Below are 22,161 nucleotides of genomic sequence, written 5' to 3'. Positions count from 1 at the left end.
CCTGGAAATTCCTTTCTCTGGTTGATACCATGAACTTGCAGAGAAAGGTTGATAACTGAAGCCCACATCTTCAAATGTTTTAAAAGTTAAGTCAGATAATCTTTACACTGATGTGAAAGGGGAAGAATATACATTTGACCCCTTGCTTCAAACAAAAATCTTTCCATATGGTTTTTAATTAGAAAGCAGTTGTTTTGCTTTCGCAACACTTTCTAACCTCTGCCATTGTAGGTACAAGGCCGCAAACTGTACTTTCATTTGATTAAAAAAAAATAAAAAATAAACGCTGAAAGAAAAAATATTTTTCTTTTTAGGAAGGAAAAGATAGCAAGCAGCTATTTTTCGGAAGGGTCAGGCGCTTAAAGGCATATATGGGAAGCCATCGTGGCTCTGGCTTACAGTTTATTTTGTCTTAAAAAAGTCCGAGGTCATTCTAACTATGCTGACCTGTTAACCTACCCACTGATCATCTCCATCCAGGACCGTTAGCAAACACTGCCCTCTTGTGCACTGAACAGTCCCAGAGTCGGCATGGAGATGGGTTCCACCTACTGCTCTGTGGACGGCTTGCAATTGTACAGCTGCCTCTCGGGCCTGGAGATGTGTCAGGAAAAGGATGATGACACACATCTGTTACCAGGGCGCTTGCTAAAATGTCCCCAGATTGCCTTCCGAGACAGATTTTGAGATAAAAGGAAGATTCAGCTGAAGAAATCAAACCAAAAATAACTGACTCTTATCTTTCCTAGAAAATATTCATTCCTCGAAAAGAAACTTTATTGGTTACCATGGCAAGTTTTCTCATTATGTACTTTTATCTATTTTTTTCTTTTTAAAGATTTTATTTATTCATGAGACACAAAGAGAGAGAGAGTCAGAGACACAGGCAGAGGGAGAAGCAGGCTCCATGCAGGGAGCCCGACATGGGACTTGATCCCAGGTCTCCAGGATTATGCCCTGGGCCGCAGGCAGGCACTCAACCACTGAGCCACCCAGGGATCCCCTCATTATGTACTTTTAAAAGCTTTTAGAAAAAGCTAATGAAGTACAATAACAAGTATACAGTACTTTTTTTTTTTTTTCCTCTCATCTAGGAAATATGTGCCAGGCAAAGAGATTCCATTTGCTTCCAGAGGGAGCAAAAAAAAAAAAAAAAAAAGGCAGGGAACCCAGAGGTTGCTCTTTCTCAAAGGAATCCCCCAAGGTTCAGTGATATGGTCTGCTTCTTCCTGAAGAGTCCCAATCTGCTGTAGTTATCTGCAAACATTCTCTCCTCCAACCTGGGGACACAGCTGTTCCCAGAAGACCAAACTGGCATCCCAAGAGAGCTTTAAAGGATATGAACTACTGTCCCTTATTAAATAACTTAAGAAAAATCAAAGGCAGAAAAATACCCACTCAAGTCTGGGGCCAGGCCAAGTCGACTTGGCAGGAATCTCCAGGGTAAGTTCCTAGTCTTCTCTAAGTGGATCTTCAGTTCCAGTTTTGAACCACAAACCATCAAAATGTTGCACCCACCCCTGTACCCTTCCAGGCACAATCCAGGATCGGCCAGATCTTCTGCTAAACTCACTTCTGGGGTAGAAAGAGAAAGCAGAATCTGCTCCCAATACATTGCCTTCAACCCAGGGAGCAACCTAGAAGAAAAGGATGGAGATAATATTTAGGGGAGTGTGCTCCATGGGCTGTGACCAGATGTCAAAGGTGGGCTGGGTACCAGTGACTTCAGCTACTTCACTTACCATCTATGATATCCGGTGCTTGGTTCAGTGCCTTAGGAATATATCCTTAACCTTCACCTGGCTTATAAATCATGAGTAGTCAATGTTAAGTGGCCAAACACAAGCACAGAGCAGTGAAATCTGTCTGGTTCTCTGTATGCCAGGATCATCTGCCAACTGCTGTTTCCACTTCAGCCCTGCCCTCTACCATGGGAAGAAAACGAGGGATCAGTACCAGAAGTGGACAGGAGTAAAGGTGGGTAAAGACCAAGGATGGCTACACCGAGACCATTTACCTCCAGAAGGCTGGCAGTCTCCCTCCTCCTTGCTCCCTGTCCTTAGACTGACGTGCAACTCAAGTATACATATTTGTCCTATATGCCAGCCCCACACCAGTTGTCTGTTGTGGAAAACGGCTCTGGCACAGTCAGCTAGAGTCCCTTCTCATTTATACCACAGTCCCAACTTTTCCCTGCCTCCAAACCCTCCCATGTGCTACTCTCTTCAGAAAGGCCTTCCCAAGCCCCCAAATAAAAGAGACTCCCCACGTCCCTGTGTCCCTCTCTGGGCATCCTGTGTCATTCTTCAAGCACTATCACAATTTTCAATGCCATATGTTTCTACTTACTTCTGTAACATCTGCCACCCCCACTACCAGGTGGTGAGCCACCTGAAAGCAGAAGCCACTTCTGCCTTGCATAGAAACCCAATTCCTAGCTGGAGGTTGCTCCGGATTTGTTGAATGAATTAACTGAGGTATTGACACACCTTTCCTTCTACAATGTCTGATCTCAAGGAGTAAGGTCCCCTAGGACACTAGAATCTTGGGGAAAGAAATGAAAGAAAGCCAAGGGGCTAGGCCCCAACCTACTGCACGAGAAGGTGACAGAACAAACAAGGAGCTACCCAGGCAGGGATTGGGCAAGTCAGGGTCTGACACTCCAACACCCAAGACACCAGCGCCCGAAGACCACAGGGGCCTAGACTGTGATGTCACACATTTTTAGGTCTCCTTGGGCTTTTCCTCAAGAGAACACATGAAGAACTAAAGGGTGAATCTGCGAACTGATGAGGGCGACTCGGAGTCTTGGGGGTAGGACAGCAGGAGCAGCACCACATCCCTACCCTTTTGCCTCAGGGAGCCGTTTTCTCTTTCCCCAGCAAGTTTCATACCATGCAAGCATGTTATAACGGTTCCCATCTGTCCTCCCAGGTTTGTAAGGACCTAGTGCTCCAGGAAGTTTCCATTCAGGAGGAACTCCAGGCCCAAAGCGTGGCCATCAGAGACAGGAACCTCTGCTTGTCACATTGTCAAACCAGCCCTGGGCAGAGCCAGGGTCACCCGCTGGACAGGCAGCACACCCAGGCTACCTCTGGAGGGCCTCCTCTCCCTTCACCTTCGAAGCCTATTTGCAGAACAATCACTGGCAACGGCCACAGGCTTGCATTATGCTCATTTCCCCATCCCCAAGCTCTGGGGCAAGTTTAAAAGTCCTCGTCCTGTCTCAGAATCAGGTCTGAATTAATACCCTTCCTCAAAAGAACTCCAGTAGCAAAGTGAAAACAGACGCACTAGACAATGCCCTTTGAAAGCCCCAGCAGGGAAGACTGGTGACAATGCAGCCCCTGGCTCTGAAAGAAACCTTAAGGTTAAAGGTTCACAGAGGCAGAAGAATTACCAAAGTACAAGTTTGTTCAAATTTCCTCCGGCAGATTTAAACAACCAGGGTCAAGCTGAAGATTGCTGGCAAAAACCTATGAGACAACCCAGCTCCTTTGAACTGCGTGGAGAAAGGAAAATATACGGTCTGGGAGGGATCTATGTTATAGCTTTTAAAAATGTTCTTGAAAAGGTCACCCCTGTTAACTCAAAATCAGCCCGTTGAAGGATGTTTGAAAACTGCTTCTCTAAAACAACAGGGCTGCCGGGCCCTCACCGTGTGCGGTGAGCAGCACTGAGGTCGCCGTGTTCCCGGCATTAGTGTGCTGACCCTCTGTGGGCCATGAAATTAACCATCAGCACAGCAGAAATCTGCTCCGAGTTAAACTACTTTGCTACGCAAAGTGGCCTGAAAATGAAATATGAGGACTGAATTTCCACTGAAAGATGAACTTGTCTAACCTCAAGGCAGGCTTCCTCCACTGTGAACTCTGTGTGGCCACTGGTTTCAAGCACCCCAGGAGGGTGGGTAATTGCTGCAGGCAGTGGGAAATGACCTCCTTATCCATCCTCCCTTCACTCACTCATGTCTGCTTGCACCAAACAATGACTCGGGGCCAACCTGGGTCTCAGTCTCCTGCAGACAGAGTTGAATGAGAACAGGTTCCTGACCTCAAAGAGATCAAGTCCAGTGAAAAACAGAACCTGATAAACAGAAAATGACAACAGCTGGGGAGAAAATGAGATCCTAGAGGACAGACAGGATGTCACAGGCCCTCAAACAAGGGTCACCTTATTTTAGGCTGGGGAAAGCCAACACTGAGGCTTCCCAGAAACGTACACGTAGCCAGATGATACAGCATCAAGAGAGCATGGTCTGTCTGTCTAGAGACCTGCAAGTAGTTCATCAAGCCAAAAGTCCTGAGAGAGACAGAGAGAGAGAGAGAACCATCAGGAAGGCCTGACGTCAGCCATGCTGAGGAATTTGGCCTTTATGCCAATGGAGAGCAACTCAAGACTTAAACCAAGGAGGTAAATATTAGCAATTTAGAAAGTGTTCTTGGCTAGAGGGGAGGATAGTGTCAAGAGTGGGGGCTGGAGTCAGAGAGACCATGAAAGAACACTGTACTCATCCACTTGGGCACTAATGGAGGCCTGTCCTAAGGGAGCAGCTATAGTGATGGGGAAGACTGCACAGGTTGGAGGACATGCAGGAGGGACAAGACTTGGTCACTGATTCATATGAAGGAAGACACACTGAGGATCATTGCAAAGGTCATGCCCTGGGGCACCTGAGTGGCTCAGTTGGTCAAGCATCCCACTCTTGGTCTTGACTTAGGTCACGATCTCAGGGTCATTGGATAGAAGCCCCCCATCGGGCTCCATGCTCAGCAGGGAGTGTACTTGGGATTCTCTCTCCCTCTTTCCCTCTGCCCCTCCCCTGATTTGCACACTGTCTCTCTAAATAAATAAACATTAAAAAAAAAAAAAAAAAAAAAAGGTCATGACTTAGGAGAACGGAGGTATCATTCCCTGGAAAGGAGAAGTGGAGAGAGTGGTCTTGAGGATGTGGAATCTGAGGGCCTATGATGTTCACTGATGCGGAAACCAGCCTTATAAGCGGTTGGATATACAGATCTAGAACTTCCTACTGAAATTTAATTAAAATTAAGTACAATGAAACATCCCGCTCCTCAGTTGCACTAGCCACAGTGCTAGTACTCATTAGCCACATGCAGCTCACAGCTACCATGCTGAACTGTGCCACCAGAGAACATTCCCATCATCACATTCATCTGTTGGAAAGTATTAATCTAGGCCCTTTAGAGATTTCCAAAAAACTGTCACTCATAGCCAAAGTGTCTGTCAGCCCTCTCTCTCGCCCATGCTGATTGCATGGTAACAATGTCTGTACTGGCAAACACCAGCTTCTGTTCCTGGTTTTTTTCATCCTACTTGTCTGTGCAAATGCTCAAGAAATAGAGGTCTTAAGTAGTATTTTTTCTCTAGAGCGCAAGTTCTGAAGACTATCTCTGAATGTGCCCTGGCTCATCATTTCAGAGAATAGGGTACACCGAGTACGCACACATGCTCACACACACAAGGGCCTTTGGTGCTTAAGGCAAAAGAACCTGAAAATCACCTAGAAATGACCACAAGCAGAGCTTTTTTTTTTTTTTTAAGTGCCACACTGCAATATAACTTGGGAAGGTAGAGCTCTAGTCCCAATGTCAGATGACCAAGGACAAGCCACTGACCCTGCCTGAGCTTTAAGCAACCCAAATAAATCTATGATGAAGAACAAAGCCACAAGGCCAGATAGGACAGGTTCCTGAGGCCAAGCAGGTCAATGCTAGCAATTCCAAGCACTAATTTTAAAAGAAAAAAAGCAGGTTTATCTTTAGGTAGCACCTGTGTATGCCACCAAATAAATATCCTCAGGAAGTAGGTTAGAGACAAAGGAAATTATTTTAGTCTTCCTGAAGGCCCCAAGACAAGAGAGGCATCATCACAACACAAGAGATATGGAAAGAGGGAAAGTCAACTTCTCTCTTAATAGCAAAACTTGTTTCTTCTCCTGCCAAGAGAGGATCACCAGATTAACTAAGTCCTCCCCACTCTCTCCCCACCCAACTAAGGCCACTTCAAAGCAGCAGGAGCCTAATCACACAGCACAAGAAAATAAAAGACTCAATTAACAAAAAACAAAACTCAAATAATCCAGGGGAGAATGGAAGCTGAAATCTCTGTTTTTGACAAACTGACTTATATATATAACTGCTTCTCACAAGCCACAACTCCTACCAAAGTAGTCATGGGCTAAGGTCTGAGGGCAGCTTCTTGGCACACCAGGGTCTCTAAACCCTCAGTAGCTGGCTCCCTGGGGACTTAATCCCCTCTACTGACCTCTGCAGTCTCATTTCTGCGGGCTGCACAATGTAGAGGGAAATCTCCCACCTCTGGCTGGCAGGTTGCAATGAGATCATCACGAGTCTAAAACAGTGATCAACAAACAACAGATGTTCCCAAAGCATCCATTCCCCCTCTTCCCTTCTGAGAGGGAGACCTTCCTCAGCCTCTGCTCTGCACTCCACCTCTGTACCCCCAGAGCCACACTCTCCCTGCTAAGGCAGTCCATTCTGCCTATGGTTGCTCTATGTCCCTCTTCCCATCAGAATGAGGAGAGGGATGTATGGCCCCAGACCACTCGTCACAGGCCCTCTCCCTAAGACTCTTTTATTTTTATTTTATTTTATTTTTTTTATTTATGATAGTCACACAGAGAGAGAGAGAGAGAGGCAGAGACTCAGGCAGAGGGAGAAGCAGGCTCCATGCACCGGGAGCCCGACGTGGGATTTGATCCTGGGTCTCCAGGATCGCGCCCTGGGCCAAAGGCAGGCGCCAAACCGCTGCGCCACCCAGGGATCCCCCTAAGACTCTTTTTTTTTTTTTTTTTTTTAATTTATGATAGTCACACAGAGAGAGAGAGAGGCAGAGACATAGGCAGAGGGAGAAGCAGGCTCCATGCACCGGGAGCCTGACGTGGGATTCGATCCCGGGTCTCCAGGATCGCGCCCTGGGCCAAAGGCAGGCGCCAAACCGCTGCGCCACCCAGGGATCCCCCCCCCCCCCCCCCCCCCCCCCGCCAAGACTCTTTTAAAGCCGGCAGGATCTCCCAGCTTAAAAACCATCCACCTGCCTCCAACTACAGCTGTCCAAGCTCCCGAGCTCTGGGACCCAAGGAGCTCAGCCTCATACCCTGTTACTTCCCTGTGAGCTCTACACTCCAGCCCTCCCTTCACCCTTGTGTCCCTGTCCACTCTGAGTCCTCTGGCGGGAAAGCCTCTCATCTCACTTTCACCACTAGGAAAATCTTAGCCATCCTTCAAAGCTGACAGGACAGTCCCTCCTCCTCAGTCGCCCTGGCCTTGCCTCCTACCACTTCCCGCTTCTTCGACCAGATCTGCTCACACACCTCTGACTGCTCAGGCTGCTCCCTTGGTCTGCTCTGCTTTCTTCCTCTCTGCCTGGAAATCTCCAGGTCACCCTTCTAGGCCCAGCCCAGGTCCTCTCCTGAGGGATGCCCTTCCTGCCTGTCCCAGGCAGAAGAAATCATATCTTAAGCGCCTCTTTATAAAGCCCTTAGGACTCTGCATCTTATCTTAACCTGCTGTTGGCACTGCCTCCTGCTCTTCCCTGCCCCTCCAGACCATTAGCTCCCTGAAGATAGGCACGTCTGTATCTGCCCTCACAGCCAAACAGTGTACAATATATGTTTGTAAAGTCTCTGAATAAATAGACGAAAACACTAACAAAGCCATCTGATCCTCTCCCATCAGAGAGGCTGACAAAAGACCTCAAAATAGGAGCTACAAGCCCAGTGTCTACAGGGCCCAAGCAATCTAAAGAGCACATGCCCCTTCTACTCAGCTCCAGGCCAGTGCCACCACACTGGAGCATGGCTCTGCGGATATGAAAGTCTTAGGTTTCTAAAGAAGCCAGGAATCTGGGTTGCTAAATGAGATCTCCTGATTGATTGATTGATTGATTGATTGATTGATTGATTGAGGAGAGTGGGAGTGGGAGTGCAGAGGGAGAAGGAGAGAGAATTTTAAGCAGGCTCCATGCCCAGCACGGAGCCCAATGCAGGGCTCAATCTTACAACCTTGAGATCACGAACTGAGCCAAAATCAAGAGTCAGACATTTAACTGACGGCCACCCAGGTGCCTCTAGATCTCCTGATTTTTAAATACTAGCAATGAATTTTTTTTAATTCTAAATATTACATGGTCCACCAAAATAATCTGCAGGCCAGACTCTGGACAAGACTCTAATATGGAATGAGATCCTACTACGGGATGAACAGACAGGACAACCCATCTCCTACCAGGCACTAAGGACAGAAATGGGCAGATCCAGGAAAAGGACAGGAAGAAGCCCAACAGATCTTCCATACACAAGCAAATGGCACTTACTACATGCTTACTACAGCCCGGATAATGTGTTGGGCACATTTAATCCTCTCGATATATATTCATTTATTTAATTAAATTCAACTCAATTGTTTAACTCAAGTATTACTGAGTCAAGATAACCCATGGAATAAGAGAAAATATTTGCAAATCATCTATTAATAAGGGGGTGGCATCCAGAATACATAAAGGAATCAATAAAAACCAAATATAATTTTTTAAATGATCAAAGGATCTGAATACACAGTTGTCCAAAGAAGGTATACAAATGGCCAACAAGCAATGAAAAGATGTTCAACATCACTAGCCATCAGGGAAATGCAAATTAAAGCCACAATGAGATAGCACCTCACACCCACCATGATGGCTATAATCCAAAAGACAGACAATAACAAGGATTGGTAAGGATGGGGCAGCAGTTTAGTGCCGCCTGCAGCCCAGGGCATGATCCTGGAGACCCGGGATCAAGTCCCGCGTCGGGCTCTCTGCATGGAGCCTGTGTCTCTGCCTCTCTCTCTCTCTGTGTCTCTATGAATAAATAAATAAAATCTTAAAAAAAAAAAAAAAAAGAATTGGTAAGGATGTAGAGAAATTGGATCAGCGTATGCAACTGGTGGGAATGTAACATGGTACAGCTGCTATGGAAAAGAGTCTGGCAGCTCCTCAAAAAACAGAAAGTTACTCTATGACCCAATAATTCCATTCCTAAGTATATACCTAAGGGAATAAAAACACATGTCTACACAAAGACTTGTACACAAATGTTCAGAGCAAGTTTATCCATAATCGCCAAAAAGCAGAAACAATACAAACGTCCTTCAGCTGATAAACGGATTAAGAAGCAATATATCAATACACTGGAATACTATTCAGCCATAAAAAGAATGAAGTACAGCTTGGGGAGGCAGAAGGGAGAATTACTGTTTAATGGATATGGAGTTTCAGTTTTTTAAGATAAAGAGTTCTGAAGATGGATGCCACTGGACTATAACTTTAAAATGGTGAGACAGGGGATCCCTGGGTGGCTCAGTGGTTTGGCGCCTGCCTTTGGCCCAGGGCGCGATCCTGGAGTCCTGGGATCGAGTCCCACATCGGGCTCCAGGCATGGAGTCTGCTTCTCCCTCCTCCTATGTCTCTGCCTCTCTCTCTCTCCCTCTCTCTATGTCTATCATAAATTAATTAATTAATTAATTAATTAAATATTTAAAAATAAAATAAAATGGTGAGACAGTTGCAGTGGCTGACTGGCTCAGTCAGTTAAGCATCTGACTTGATTTTGGCTCAGGTTATGATCTCAGGGTGATGAGATCCAGCTGCAAATCAGGCTCCGTGTTAAGTGTGGAGTCTGGTTGAGAGTCTCTCTCTCCCTCTGCCCCTCCTCACCCCTTCCTCTTTCTCTCTCCCTCTACCTCTTTAAAAAATGGTTAGATGGTAAGTTTTATATAATATTTTCCATAATTAACATTTTAAAATTTGTTTTCTAAAAAAAGAGTTAAGTATATATATTCCATGCTACAGCATGATGAACCCTGAAAGTATCACACTGATTAAAAGAAGATAGATGCAAAAGGCCACATATTGGATGATTCCATTTTTATGAAATGTCCAATAAAGGCAAATCTGTGGACATTAAGTAGATCAGTTGTTGCCTAGGTCTCGGGGAGGGGAGAATGGAGAGTGACTGCTAATGAGTCTGGGTTTTCTTTTGTAGCGATGGAAATATTCTCAACTCAGATTGTGGCAACGACTCTACACAACTCTGGGAATGTACTGAAAACCACCGAAGTGTACATTTGAAATGGGTGCACTTTATGGTATGTGAATATCTCAATAAAAATGTTTACAAATACTACTGAATATCGACTATGTGCAAGGCCCTGGACTGGCCCTAGAGCTACTGGGACAATTCAGATGCTGTCTCTGTCCCTGAGAAGCCTCCAGGCCAATGGGAACACTAGAATAAGCAGAAGCCAGCCATTACAACAGAGCAGGAGAGACAGGAGGTGCCATCTGAGCCGGACCCTAACAGAGCTCATATCTGCTCCTCGCCCCACCCTAAGGCCATCTCAGAAATGCCAGGCTCCGCCTCATGAGGTCACAGGCCTCGGGATTAGTCGGAGCACCAGAGCTACAGACACTGTCACCCTGGGCACTGTCTCAAAGGCCTGCTGGTCAAAGGGAACAGACTCAAGCTCTAAGACAAGGGTGCCTCATCCCTAGGCTGTTAGAGGCTCCAGCCAACAAAAGAATGACTGAGCAGGGAATGTGTCTCAGGGCTTAATTTACGAGTTGTTTCCTGGGATGCCTGCCCAAATCTTGTTCCAACCTGGATGAAGTGATTTTGAAGAAAAACCCAGGAGACAGAGAAGATAGAAAACAAAAGAGATGCTAAGTAAAAAGTTTAAAAGCGATTAATTTTAAATGATTACAGCTTTACCAAAAGCTGTGCCTATGATTTCCTTCTGACTTTGATTATAACCTTCCAGCAAAATATTTGCCTCCAGAAGGCAAAGTCTTTGCATTATTTCTATTCCTAGCATGACTACAAAAATATTCTTTGATTTAACATTTGATATGTTTTGTTCTCAAGGGCAAGCCCCATGAGAAGAAAAATGTACCCCAACAGAATGAAATATGACTACCTGCTTCCATTTTTCTTTCCTGTTGGTTCCTGCTCAAATATTCTGCATTAATTTAAACTCAAGGCTGCGTCTCTGATGTTGTGCTACTTCCACACTGTCACCCAAACCAAAGCAAAGTCACCCGCTGTCTAGCGCCAGGAGAATGTGCTACAGACAAAGCTCAACTTGAGAGTCTCCTAGAGACAGCTAAAGGCACTCCCACTTGGAAGGAGATCAGGAGGGGTCAGAGAGTGATAAGGTAGCAGGCAAGACGGAAAAATTTGTGTTTGAACACAGGCACGGAGTGCAGCCAACTTCCTATTGGACAAAAAGAGGCTTTAAGCACATTAACACAAGAGACACCAGTACTGGCCCCAGCTTTACTTGATGGTACAGAGCATCCCAGAATTGGCACTGCAGAGGAGAATCTTCTGCTATGGTACGCATTTTTTTTTTTTTTTTAAGATTTTTATTTACTCAAGAGAGACACAGAGAGAGGCAGAGACACAGGCAGAGGGAGAAGCAGGCTCTCCGCAAGGAGCCCAATGAAGTACTCGATCCTGGACCAGGATCACACCCTAAGAGGAAGGCAGATGCTCAACCGCTGAGCCACCCAGGCATGCTGGTACACTCCGTTTAACAAAGAAGAGAAAATAAAAGGCAGCTCTCCTTGAGTGAGCATGAAGGTGCAGGGAACCAAAGCCTGACAGATTCCAGGAGCTAAATAAGTTAAGGTTAAAGAAGTATTTCCACTTATATCAACTCCTTTAAGTATGTCTCAATATTTTAGGACACACATATATGAATACCATAATATAACAATGTATTGCTGCACAGATTCATAGAAAGACCAGAGGCAGAGAAAACCAAAATTGGGTTTTTTGTTTGGCTGGCTGGTTTTACATTAGAGTAATGCCCAAATTCCTTGCACAGCAGATCCCCTTAGTTGCCTCTGCTTATACGGCTACCACGAAGCTTTCTGGGCATTGTGTAGATGCTCAATGGGAAAACACACATTTCACTCACATGCCTTGTTTCATGGGTCCAAAGAGAGTATCTCAGACAGACTGCAGAAAAACTGCAGGGCACACTCCTCAATAAACAAGCCAAAGGGACAAGCACTTTCTCCACACTGGCGCCAAGAGCACAGAAAGTTGGAAAAACAGAGAAGGTAAAGTAGCCTAAGTTTTACAAAGAATGTTTTCTCCCAGACAGCAGGGACAAAGATCCCAGAGGCTGCTGTTTTCCCTCCAAAGAGAGTAACCAAGTCAGACTTACAAGGCTTTGGCAGCTCTCATCAGCTCCAGCCAGGGAGGACCCAGAGAGAGTCCAAGCCATGCTGGAAGCACCATTTAAGTGGTGGGCAGAGGAGGCAAGGGATCAGGGCGACAAGTCATAGCAGAAGAGCTGCTATTCATTAACAACTGGAACAAAAGACCAGGAGACAATACACTGTTAATCCTAGCAGCCACAAGAGGACTATAAATTGCCAAGCCAAGATACCAGCATTTTTCAGCTCTCCTCTTTCCTGCCAGAGTTAGATTGAGGATGGGTCCAAGTCCCTCACCCCCACCCAAGTCTTTAAAACATACATTACTGAATCTTTTTGAAGTTCTAACCCTTAAAGATTTATACTCTAAAATGGATTAGAGAAAAATATTGCCCTGAAACACTACTATAGGGGGCTGGAGTGGACGGATACACTTTTTCATTCCCATTGAGAATGCCAGAATAGGAGCTGTGTGGTCAGATCAATACAGGTTCAAACCTAGCCCTCACACTTACAAACTGTGCTGTGCTCCCTGACTGACCTCTCTGAGCCTTTTTTTGTCCATAAAATGGGAATATCACCTCATACCTCACAAGACTGCTTTGAGTGTTAAAGGGGGGAAAAAAAAAAAGCATAAGGGCAGTATTAAATAAAAGCTAAGTACTACTGCCACTATTAACCTCCCCCACCCCATCCAGTGCCACAGGAGTTTTACCTATGGCCACATGGATCAAGGATATAAAGCCCAATTTTCTCTATGTTAAGAAGGATTCTTTTGGGTAGTGAAAATACTTGGTGGGGGGGGTAGCAATAGAATTAAAAAGAACTGGCTTTAATATAAGATATATTAAACTTCAAAAAAAAAGATATATTAAACTTCAGAGATATCATCATGGAACTCAGACAATCATTCTAATTTTCTTCTACTGGGGATAATGTATTCAGCAAGAGGTCTAAATTATTCACAGCAAGCCAGGAACTCTAACAAGAGCCCAACCCTCCAGCAATCCCAGGTATAGGTGTATTGCCTGCTGCCAGTACAAGTCCCTGTTCGGCAATCTTGCATCGTCCTAAAGCTTGGGCCTGATCTTGTCACAACCCTGTTTAATAGCCTTCCAAGGCTCTTAAGAGAAATCTACACAAAGGGCCTAACCTAAGTTCAACACTTACCACTCTATAGGATCTGGCCCACCAACCCTTCCTTCTACCTTCATCTTTGTCACACCACCCCACACACCAAGCTGATTTCCAGCCACAACTAAATGCTAGCTGTTACCTCTGACTCTAAACAGACAAAAATGCAGATTTAAGCCACAGTGCCCTGCCCAGGCAATTCAATTCCTCTACTAGGAAAGCTCTTCTTTCCCCCATGTACCCTATACCCCACCTCCCAGCAAAGTGAGTTATTCCTGCTTTTGTCCTGTATGCAAAAAAGCTCTGATAGGTCACTCTACGCATCAGACAGTGCCCTCTCCCTAGCTCTGCTGTTAGCTCCTAGAGGGAGGGAAAATAATCAACATGCATAATGCACCTACTCTAGGCCAGGCCCCATGCTGATTGCTTTCTATCCACTAACCCAGGAAGAAAATTCTCTGCTCACTATTACCAGCCAGCCCAGGAAGTAGTACACAGCTTCATCCATTCAAACTTACTGAATGCCTACCACACACTTGGCTCTGGCCCAAACCCTGAGAATACACTGGTAAATAAGACACAAATGATTCCTACTCTGGTCTCGTAGAAGGACAGAGACAATCAACCAGCAAACACATAGAGTATCAGATAGTGAAAAGGGCTGTACAGAAGTAAAACAGGGACATGAGAAAGTACATGGGGGAGAGAGCTGAGGATACTTTAGCTAGACAGCTCAGAGGAGCCCTCTTTGAAGGAACACTCAAGCTGAGATATAAATGAGGAGCCAGACGTATCAAAAAGAGGGAACAGTAGATGCAAAGACTAGCCCATTCAATAAGCAGAAATGAGGCCAGTGAGACTGAAGGTCAGGAGCAAGGGAGGAGGCTCAGAGGAAGACGGAAGCCAGACCATGGGTTCTGCAGCCCACAAAGAGAGTGGATTTTTTTTTTTAAGATTTTATTTATTTATTCATGAGAGAGACAGACAGACAGACAGACACACAGGCAGAGGGCAGAAGCAGGCTCCATGCAGGGAGCTTGACATGGGACTCGATCCCAGGTCTGCAGGATCAAACCCTGGGCTGAAGGCGACGCTAAGCCGCTGAGCCACCCGGGCTGCCCAAAGAGGCTGGACTGTACTCTAAGCACAAAGAGAAGCCACTGGAAAGTGTTGAGGCTGAGGGCCAACGTGACCTTGACGAATCATGACCTGACGAATCCTGTAAAAGGAGTTCACTGCCTACTGTGTGGGAAATGGAGTAGCAGGGAGAGGAGGGCTAGCCATCAGGAGGGAAGAAGGTCCAGCACTGTAGGAGACCAGCAGAGGCAGGGATTTGGCCTCTGGAGCAATCTCAAGAAGGCAAAGATAGCTAGAGATTTATGACTCATGAGGATAATTAAAGATATTAACCAGATCCAGGTTAGGGGCAGCAGAGTTTGGCAGATACCAGCTCAGGGTACTTCTTTACTTTCCAAGCTTCAGCTTCTTTTTCTGAAAAATAGGGCTCACACTCCTGCCACTAGGGGTTGTTGCACAGATGCGAGTTCTTAGCAACTGGTGTGGGCCAGAGCAGGTACTCAAATGTGAGTGCCCTTCCCTCATCGTTCCTCATTTTTCTGAAAAGGGTGGGAATCTGATCTATGCAGGGAAGGAGAGTGGCAGCCCTTAGTCTCACCATTCCACTGTGTTCAGGTCACATTTTAATGCCTGTAAGAAAGTAAGGAAAGTCTTCTCACTCAGGAGGTGAGAGAAAAGTAAGCAGAACCACAATGTATGTACAAGAGGAGAAAAAAACTCCTCTTGTCTTCTAGAGTTTTACAGTCTAAACTAAGGACTTGCCAAATTCTTGGAGGCATTATATTTGGTTACATAGAATAAGGCTCGTGCCTGATATATTTTATCCTACAAAGAGTGTCTCTGTAGATGGATAGATTAGAAGGGGGCCAGGGGTAGTATAAAGTGACTCGGGGGGATCCCTGGGTGGCACAGCGGTTTGGCGCCTGCCTTTGGCCCAGGGTGCGATCCTGGAGACCCGGGATCGAATCCCACGTCAGGCTCCCAGTGCATGGAGCCTGCTTCTCCCTCTGCCTATGTCTCTGCCTTTCTCTCTGTGTGACTATCATAAATAAATTAAAAAAAATTAAAATTAAAAAAAAAAATAAAGTGACTCAGGGAACATGGGAAAGAGCTCTAGCTTTGGGATCAGAGGGACCTGGGCTGTGCCACTTACCAGCAGCCTCCCTACATCCCAATTGCTTCAACTATTAAATAGTAACCACCATGTTCCTTGTAGGGTCTGCCTGGGATGTGGCAAGCATGTGAGAAAAGCAAAGTCAATGAAGAGCTGTGTGGTCACTATCTGCCAGTGTGTGTAAGGTCCAAAATTAGGTTCAAAGGTCATACAGTTGGTAAAGGAAAAACCTAGACCTCAAGCCCAGTTCTGACTCCAAAAGCATATCCTTTGTTACTTACCTACATTATTTACTAAAAAACAAAACACCTAAAAGTGCCTTCTTGTTTTACTTTAACCTATTGCTTCCATCTCCAACCTAGACTGGCTCAGAGTACATGTCTTAAATGTCCTTGCATGTGACTAAACAGAATTCAGTTAAGGGGAGGGTTAGGGACAGGGAAAGGGCAGAGAGGATCACACATGCCCCTTAACATTCATCTGATGACTGAAACACGACTTGAGTGGAGGACTTTAGGCAGTGTGACCTTGGACAGGTCTCTTCTCTTTGAGCCTCTACTTCTACTGTAAAATGGGGAAATGACCTCAGACTGCCTGCAGCATGGAACAGCTAGGAGGTAACGAAGGTAAAAGTACTTAACACACTCATCACTACAGCTGGGACCTAGTATGCCCAGTGACCAATGAGGCCATCCGCCACCAAGCCAATAAAACCATCAGCCCAATATATATTCCTATAATGTGCTTGTAAGTGTACAGAATATCATATAATTGGAAGGAAAGAGAAGGTGATGGAAAACAGGGAAGTAACCAAATATTTGGGTCAGCAGTGAAGAGACTTTTTTAGCTATACACCCTTTTGTGTGAGGTGCTTCTCTTAGTTATCATTTTCCTCTAAAAACAAAGCAAGTTTTAAAGCTCTGTCCATAGATTTAACTGTGGTAAAATGCATCCAGAAAAGTAATCCATAAAGGTGTAATAGTGGCTTCCTCTGAAGAAACAGGAGTGGCAATTAGGGGATGTTGGCCTAATTTGGAACATTCCATTTCTTCACAAGCAGAATGTATTCATGTATTACCTGTATGATTAAAAATTAATTAAACGGTTTATCTTTGGAGGGCATTTTGGCTGTACCCATCATGACTGAAAATCCATGTGCTCTTTGCCCCACGCCAGTTTAGTTCTAGGAGCTCACCCTACATATATATTAGCACCCCCACCAGACTTGTTCTAGAAAATTCACTGAAGCATCCTTAGCAAAAACTGCAAACAACATAAATGTCCATCATCAAGAGTTAATTAAGAAGGGCACCTGGGCGGCTCGGCGATTGAGCATCTGCCTCTGGCTCACGTTGTGATCCTGGGGTTCTGGGATTGCAGGGAGCCTGCTTCTCCCTGTGCCTATGTCTCATGAATAAACAAATAAAATCTTTTTTTTTTTTTTAAGTAAGTTAAGAAAACGTTGGTACAGCTGTACCATGGAGTTCTACATGACTCAAAAATAATATGGCCTTTGGGAGGCCTGGGTGGCTCAGTCCTAGGACTCTTGATTTCTGCTCAGGTCATGGTCTCAGGTCCTGAGGTGGAGCCCCCAGGGCTCTGCGCTGGGCGTGGAGCCTGCTTAGGACTCCGTCTCCCTCTGTCCCTGCAACCCCGCTCACCTCCTCTAAATAACTGGAATGTGTGTGGGGATATGGAGCCCTGGTGGCGACTACCATAGTGTATCGGGTGCACGTTACCATGCCATGAAGACGCGGAAGGGGGTTTACATACGCGCGAGCGTGCCTGTCTTCACGTGGGGTTTTTCTGACATGATACAAGGAACTGGGAACAGCTGGTGACTCTGGAAACGGGAACCAGGAGACCAAAGAAAGGATGAGTGAGACTTATGTTTTTTGGCACTTTTTACGTACGCCCTTTGGGTAGTCTTTGAGTTTTCTTTCTCGTCCGTGTAGCTCAACCTCACCTTGGAAACGAAAACAACTTTACGGCGGCGCCTTGCGCGCGGTTGCGCCGGTGCCCAGCGCTCCGCTCGCGGGCCGCCCTCCGACCCGGGGAGGGCCCCGTGCCCCGGGCCGAGCCCCCGCCGCCCCCCGACCCGGGGACCTCACGGCAGGGCGGGGGCCGTCCCCCGCCCGCGAGCCCGAGCCCGGCTCCCGCCCCGGCCAGCGCTCACCGCCAATGATGGTCCGGATGAGGGAGGCGTGCCCGGGGCAGTCGACCAGCGTGACCTGCAGCTGCGGCTCGCCGGGCTCGGGCTCGGGCTCGGGCTCGGCCCCGGACGCCGCCGGGGGCGCGGGCAGCGCCGGCCGCAGGCGCGCGGGCAGCGGCACCGAGAAGCACGAGAAGCCCAGGTCGAGCGTGATGCCGCGCTCGCGGCTCTGCGGCTGCTTGTCGAAGGCGGCGGTGGAGGCCGTGGTGCTCAGCGCCCGCGCCAGAGCCGTCTTGCCGCTGTCGATGTGGCCCAGCACGCCCACGTTCACGTTCACCCGCCGGCCAGCCATGCCGCCGCCGCCGCCCTCCGCTCCCGCCGCCGCCGCCGCCGCCGCCGCGGTCCGGCGGGTTAAGCCGCCCCCCCCGCAACCCGCGCGCCCGGCACGCGCGTTCCGGCGCCGAAGCTTCCGCCCTCTGGGCGCCCGCGGGCGCTGCCGTTCACCGCGCCGGAGGAGCGTCCCCGGGGTCGGGACTGCACCAAGGTCGCTGTGCAGGGCGCTGCTCTCACGTGGCTCCTGCCACCCGGTGCCTCCAGGAGACCGGGGGGAGGGGACGAGATCCATGGGATCCATGCAACGAGCTCTTATCATGTGCCCCCTGGGTACCAGGCACTGCTTATTCCTGGCCCTGGGATACGGCGCTCTCCCGCCCTTATACTGTCCTGGGCTGGGGTGCGGGTCAGTTAATAAGCAGGTGAGCGAATGTGTGAACCAGACCATTTCAGAGAGGGAGGGACCTTGCAGGAAAAATAAAAGCGGAGATTAAAAGGCCTAGAGTGCGTTCGGGCTCCCTGCTCAGCGGGGAGTCTGCTCCTCCCTCTCTCTCTCTGCCCTTCTCCCCAGGAAACAAAATCTTTAAAAATAAAAGGGCTAGAACACCGGAGAAGGGAGGACAGCTAGTTTACAAGGAATGGTCAGGTAAGGCCTCGGCCAGTTGCTGATTGGGCTGCGGCTGGAATGCGGAGCAGGAGCCAGCCCCAGCCGTGGGGGCGACTGGGAAAGACTGTTGGAGAAGGCCCGGAAGGATGTCACCTCTGACTCGGGAATTCTCGCCCTTCGAGTTTGTGGCCTGGCCTCAGGAGGGGCAGCAGAGCTCCAGATTGTATGTAAAGGGTTGTGTGTATTGTAGTGGAGAGAGAGTACATACGGTACATGTACATGTACAAGAATCTCCGAGATTCGGGAGATTCTTGAAGCATCTGGAGCCACTGAAAAGGTTGTCAACCACAGCCAACAACCAGGAGTCCCAAACAGCCGTCTTCACTGGCTGGACAGATGACTCAAGGAGAGAGATTGGCAGGGCTGAAGATGCCTGCCAGTGTGGACACTGGAGACCTGAAGAGCATCCTGCAAGGAGGAAGCCACTGCTCAGTTCCCAACAATTGATACCGGGCAGGAACGCTAGCCCAAAATTGCCCATCTATCCATTTTTCAAGAGAACAGAGTGTTTCTATATGAAATTTCTTTTTTTTTTTTAATGACTTTATTTATTTGACAGAGAGATAGAGTTAGAGAACGCAAGTTGAGGGAGCAGCAGAGAGAGAGAGAGAAGCAGGCTTCCCACAGAGCAGGGAGCTCCAAAGCGGGGCTCGATACCACGACCCTGGGACCATGACCTGAGCTGAAGGCAGATGTTCACTGACTGAGCCACCCAGGCATCCCTTATATGAAATTTCTGTATGAAATCCTGTACATGTCAGCAACCAGTTTAGCATTTAATTTAAACACTGAATTAGCCAAGGACAAAATCCACTCAATTCTGCCTGGCAGCCAGTTTGCCGTCTATGATGAGCCAGGCCATGTTCTGATGTGGTCACACGTGGCAATGACTGTTCCCTGACTCCTCCTGTGGTCCAGGCTCTGCCCTAGCAACAGAGTCTCCGAGATAATCAGATAATGGTTTTTTCAGCCCCTCTTGCAGCACAGGGAAGAGGAGAGAGGAGGACACATGTTGGGGTAGCTAACACCAAGCAACTGCCGCTCGAGAAGACTCATGTGCAACATAGGATGAAGACTTAGGTGAGGGGTTTAGAGAAGGGCCAGATAGGACACTTCTGCTTTGTTGGGCACATGGCACTCACCTGTGGAAAAGTTACTGCTAGGTGCTTGCGCACAAAATACCCATACAGAAGAAAAGAAGTTGGGGCACCTGGTTGGCTCAGTCAGTTGGGCATCTGCCTTCAGCTCAGGTAATGATCTCCGGGTCCTGGGATCGAGCCCCACATTGGGCTTCCTGCTTAATGGGGAATCTGCTTCTTCCCCTGCCTCTGCCTTTTGCCCTGCTCATGCTTGCTCTCTTTCTCTCTCTCTCTCTGTCTCAAATGAATTAATAAAATCTTTGAAAAAGAGAGCGAGAGAGAGAGAGAGAAAAGACACTGCATGGGATGGGATGCCTGGGTGGCTCAGCAGTTGAGCATCTGCCTTCAGCCCAGAACGTGATCCCAGAGTCCCAGGATCAAGTCCTACATTGGGCTCCCTGCATGGAGCCTGCTTCTCCCTGACTATGTCTCTGCCTCTCTCTCTCTGCCTCTCATGAATAAATAAATAAAATCTTAAAAAAAAAAAAAAAAGCTGCATGGTAAGCTTCCTCTGAAAATGTCTTTCCAAGTATGATTCTAGTCTGAACTATGGGTCTTGTCTGAACATGTGGCCTTCTAAAATGTCACAGGCAAAAGCTCTGGAGAGTTAGCTATAGGCTGTGATATTGTGATTTATAGTAAGAAATATTTATTTGGCCTTCCTCCTGCTCCAGGCACAGGGCTCCAAAAACCCTTGGAATTTCCTGTGATGACAGTGAGAAAGGTGTCTTGGGGGCTGGCTGCCATGGGAGTCAACCAAGTGATTGGAGTTGCAACTCTCAGTTCCACCCCCTGACCTCTGGAGGGGAGAAGAGAGGAGCTAGAGATTGAATCAATCACCAATGGCCAAAGATTGATTCACTGATGCTTGTGTCATGTAGCCTCCCTGAAAACTCAAAAGGACAGAGTTCAGAGAACTCCCACATTCAAGGAAAGTGGCCAGCTCAGATAAGGCATGGAAGCTCCATGTCCCTTCCCACATACCTTGACCCATCCTCTCTCTTCCATTTTGCTGTTCCTGAGTTACATCCTTTTGTAGTAAACTTGTAATCCAGTACGTTGTTTCTCTGAGTTCTGTGAGCTGCTATAGCAAATTCATTGAACCTGAGGAGTGGGTCATTGGAACTTCCAGTGTACAGCTAGCTGGTCCTCAGAAGCACAGGTGACAACCTGGACTTGCATTTGGCTTCTGTAGGAGTTGAGGGCAGTCTCATGTTAAGGATTGAACCCTTAACATGTAGAAGCTGAGGCTATCTCCAGGTAAATAGTGACAGAATTGAGTTGAATTGTAGGACACTGGGGGAGGAAGAACTTTTCCCTTCCTCCTTCCTAGGTTCTGTGCCTGACCTAATAATTAAATTGACATAAGACAGATTCACAGCTTAACTAAGCAAATTTAGTTTTGTACATATGAGAATGCATAAAAATATGAGATACAAAGAAGCAACCAAAGCAGGCAGTTGGTTTTTTTGTTTGTTTGTTTGTTTGTTTTGTTTTTGTTTTTGTTTTACCTTTTAGATAAAGAAATAATAAATCTGTGAAGAATTGACAAGAGAAATAAGTTTGGGCTTGGGGTAGCAAGCAAATTAGTGAATAAGTAAACAAGGTTTATTTATACAGAATCCTGGGCCTGAATTCCCTATCTGGTGATAAGGATGTTTTCTACCCAGGTACCCTTCACATGGAAAATTTATTTCCTGCTTTCAAGGAGATAAAAGAGGGTCACAATGTGCTTATTGCACTGGCTGTTTCTTAGGTAACTTTAATTCGAAATAATCCATATGCCAAAGTGACATGTTTGGGGGCAACCTGCCCTGAACCCCAACAACACTGTTAAAAGCAAGACAACTGGATCAAAATGGAGTCACTTAGGCAAAGCCCTATGTCAACAAACTGAGAATTAACTTAATTACAATTCTGGCTCTCCCAGAAATGGAATCTTCAACCAGTCAATCAGGAATCACCTGATCAGCACTAATAAGGTAATCTGCTTGACAGATTCTTATCCTTTAAAGGAAAGTAATCTTGCCATAACCAATCCACTTTTTTGCCTAGTATCACTTCCTCGTTCCTGTTCCCTTCTGCCAAATACGTCTTTCATACAGCTCCTCAGTACTTTTTTCTTTCTATCTGCTAGATAGGATGCTGCTTGCTTCTGATCAATTTTTGCTCAAACTCTTAAAATTGCTAATACACTTCAGTTTGTCTTTTAGCAACACCCACCTGGTGTTAGACAATTGCTTGGCTGAATGGGAAAACCCATGCACTGGAATTGGGGCCAGAAATGTAAAGGCGTGGG

At 46.9% G+C, this 22,161-nt stretch overlaps 1 protein-coding gene across 8 annotated transcripts in view; it reads right to left on the bottom strand.

The window, feature by feature from the left end:
- EEFSEC (eukaryotic elongation factor, selenocysteine-tRNA specific) overlaps positions 1 to 22,161 on the bottom strand; it is a 266,024-nt gene that overhangs the window by 230,150 nt on the left and 13,713 nt on the right. For 7 of the 8 annotated variants that reach the window (XM_038565470.1, XM_038565471.1, XM_038565472.1 and 4 more), the window contains exon 1: positions 17,748 to 18,111. The exons of the other annotated variant lie outside the window; for it this stretch is intronic. In XM_038565470.1, coding sequence (XP_038421398.1) covers positions 17,748 to 18,075 — 328 coding nt within the window. In that variant the 5' untranslated portion in view covers positions 18,076 to 18,111. Of the gene's footprint in view, positions 1 to 17,747; positions 18,112 to 22,161 lie in introns of those variants that run through there. 8 annotated transcript variants of the gene reach the window in all.

The sequence above is a fragment of the Canis lupus genome, chromosome 20 (assembly GCF_011100685.1).
Source record: "Canis lupus familiaris isolate Mischka breed German Shepherd chromosome 20, alternate assembly UU_Cfam_GSD_1.0, whole genome shotgun sequence".
NCBI lineage: Eukaryota > Metazoa > Chordata > Mammalia > Carnivora > Canidae > Canis > Canis lupus.
The sequence above is the reverse complement of the archived record's forward strand: the minus strand, read 5'-3'. Positions and strand labels throughout refer to the sequence as shown.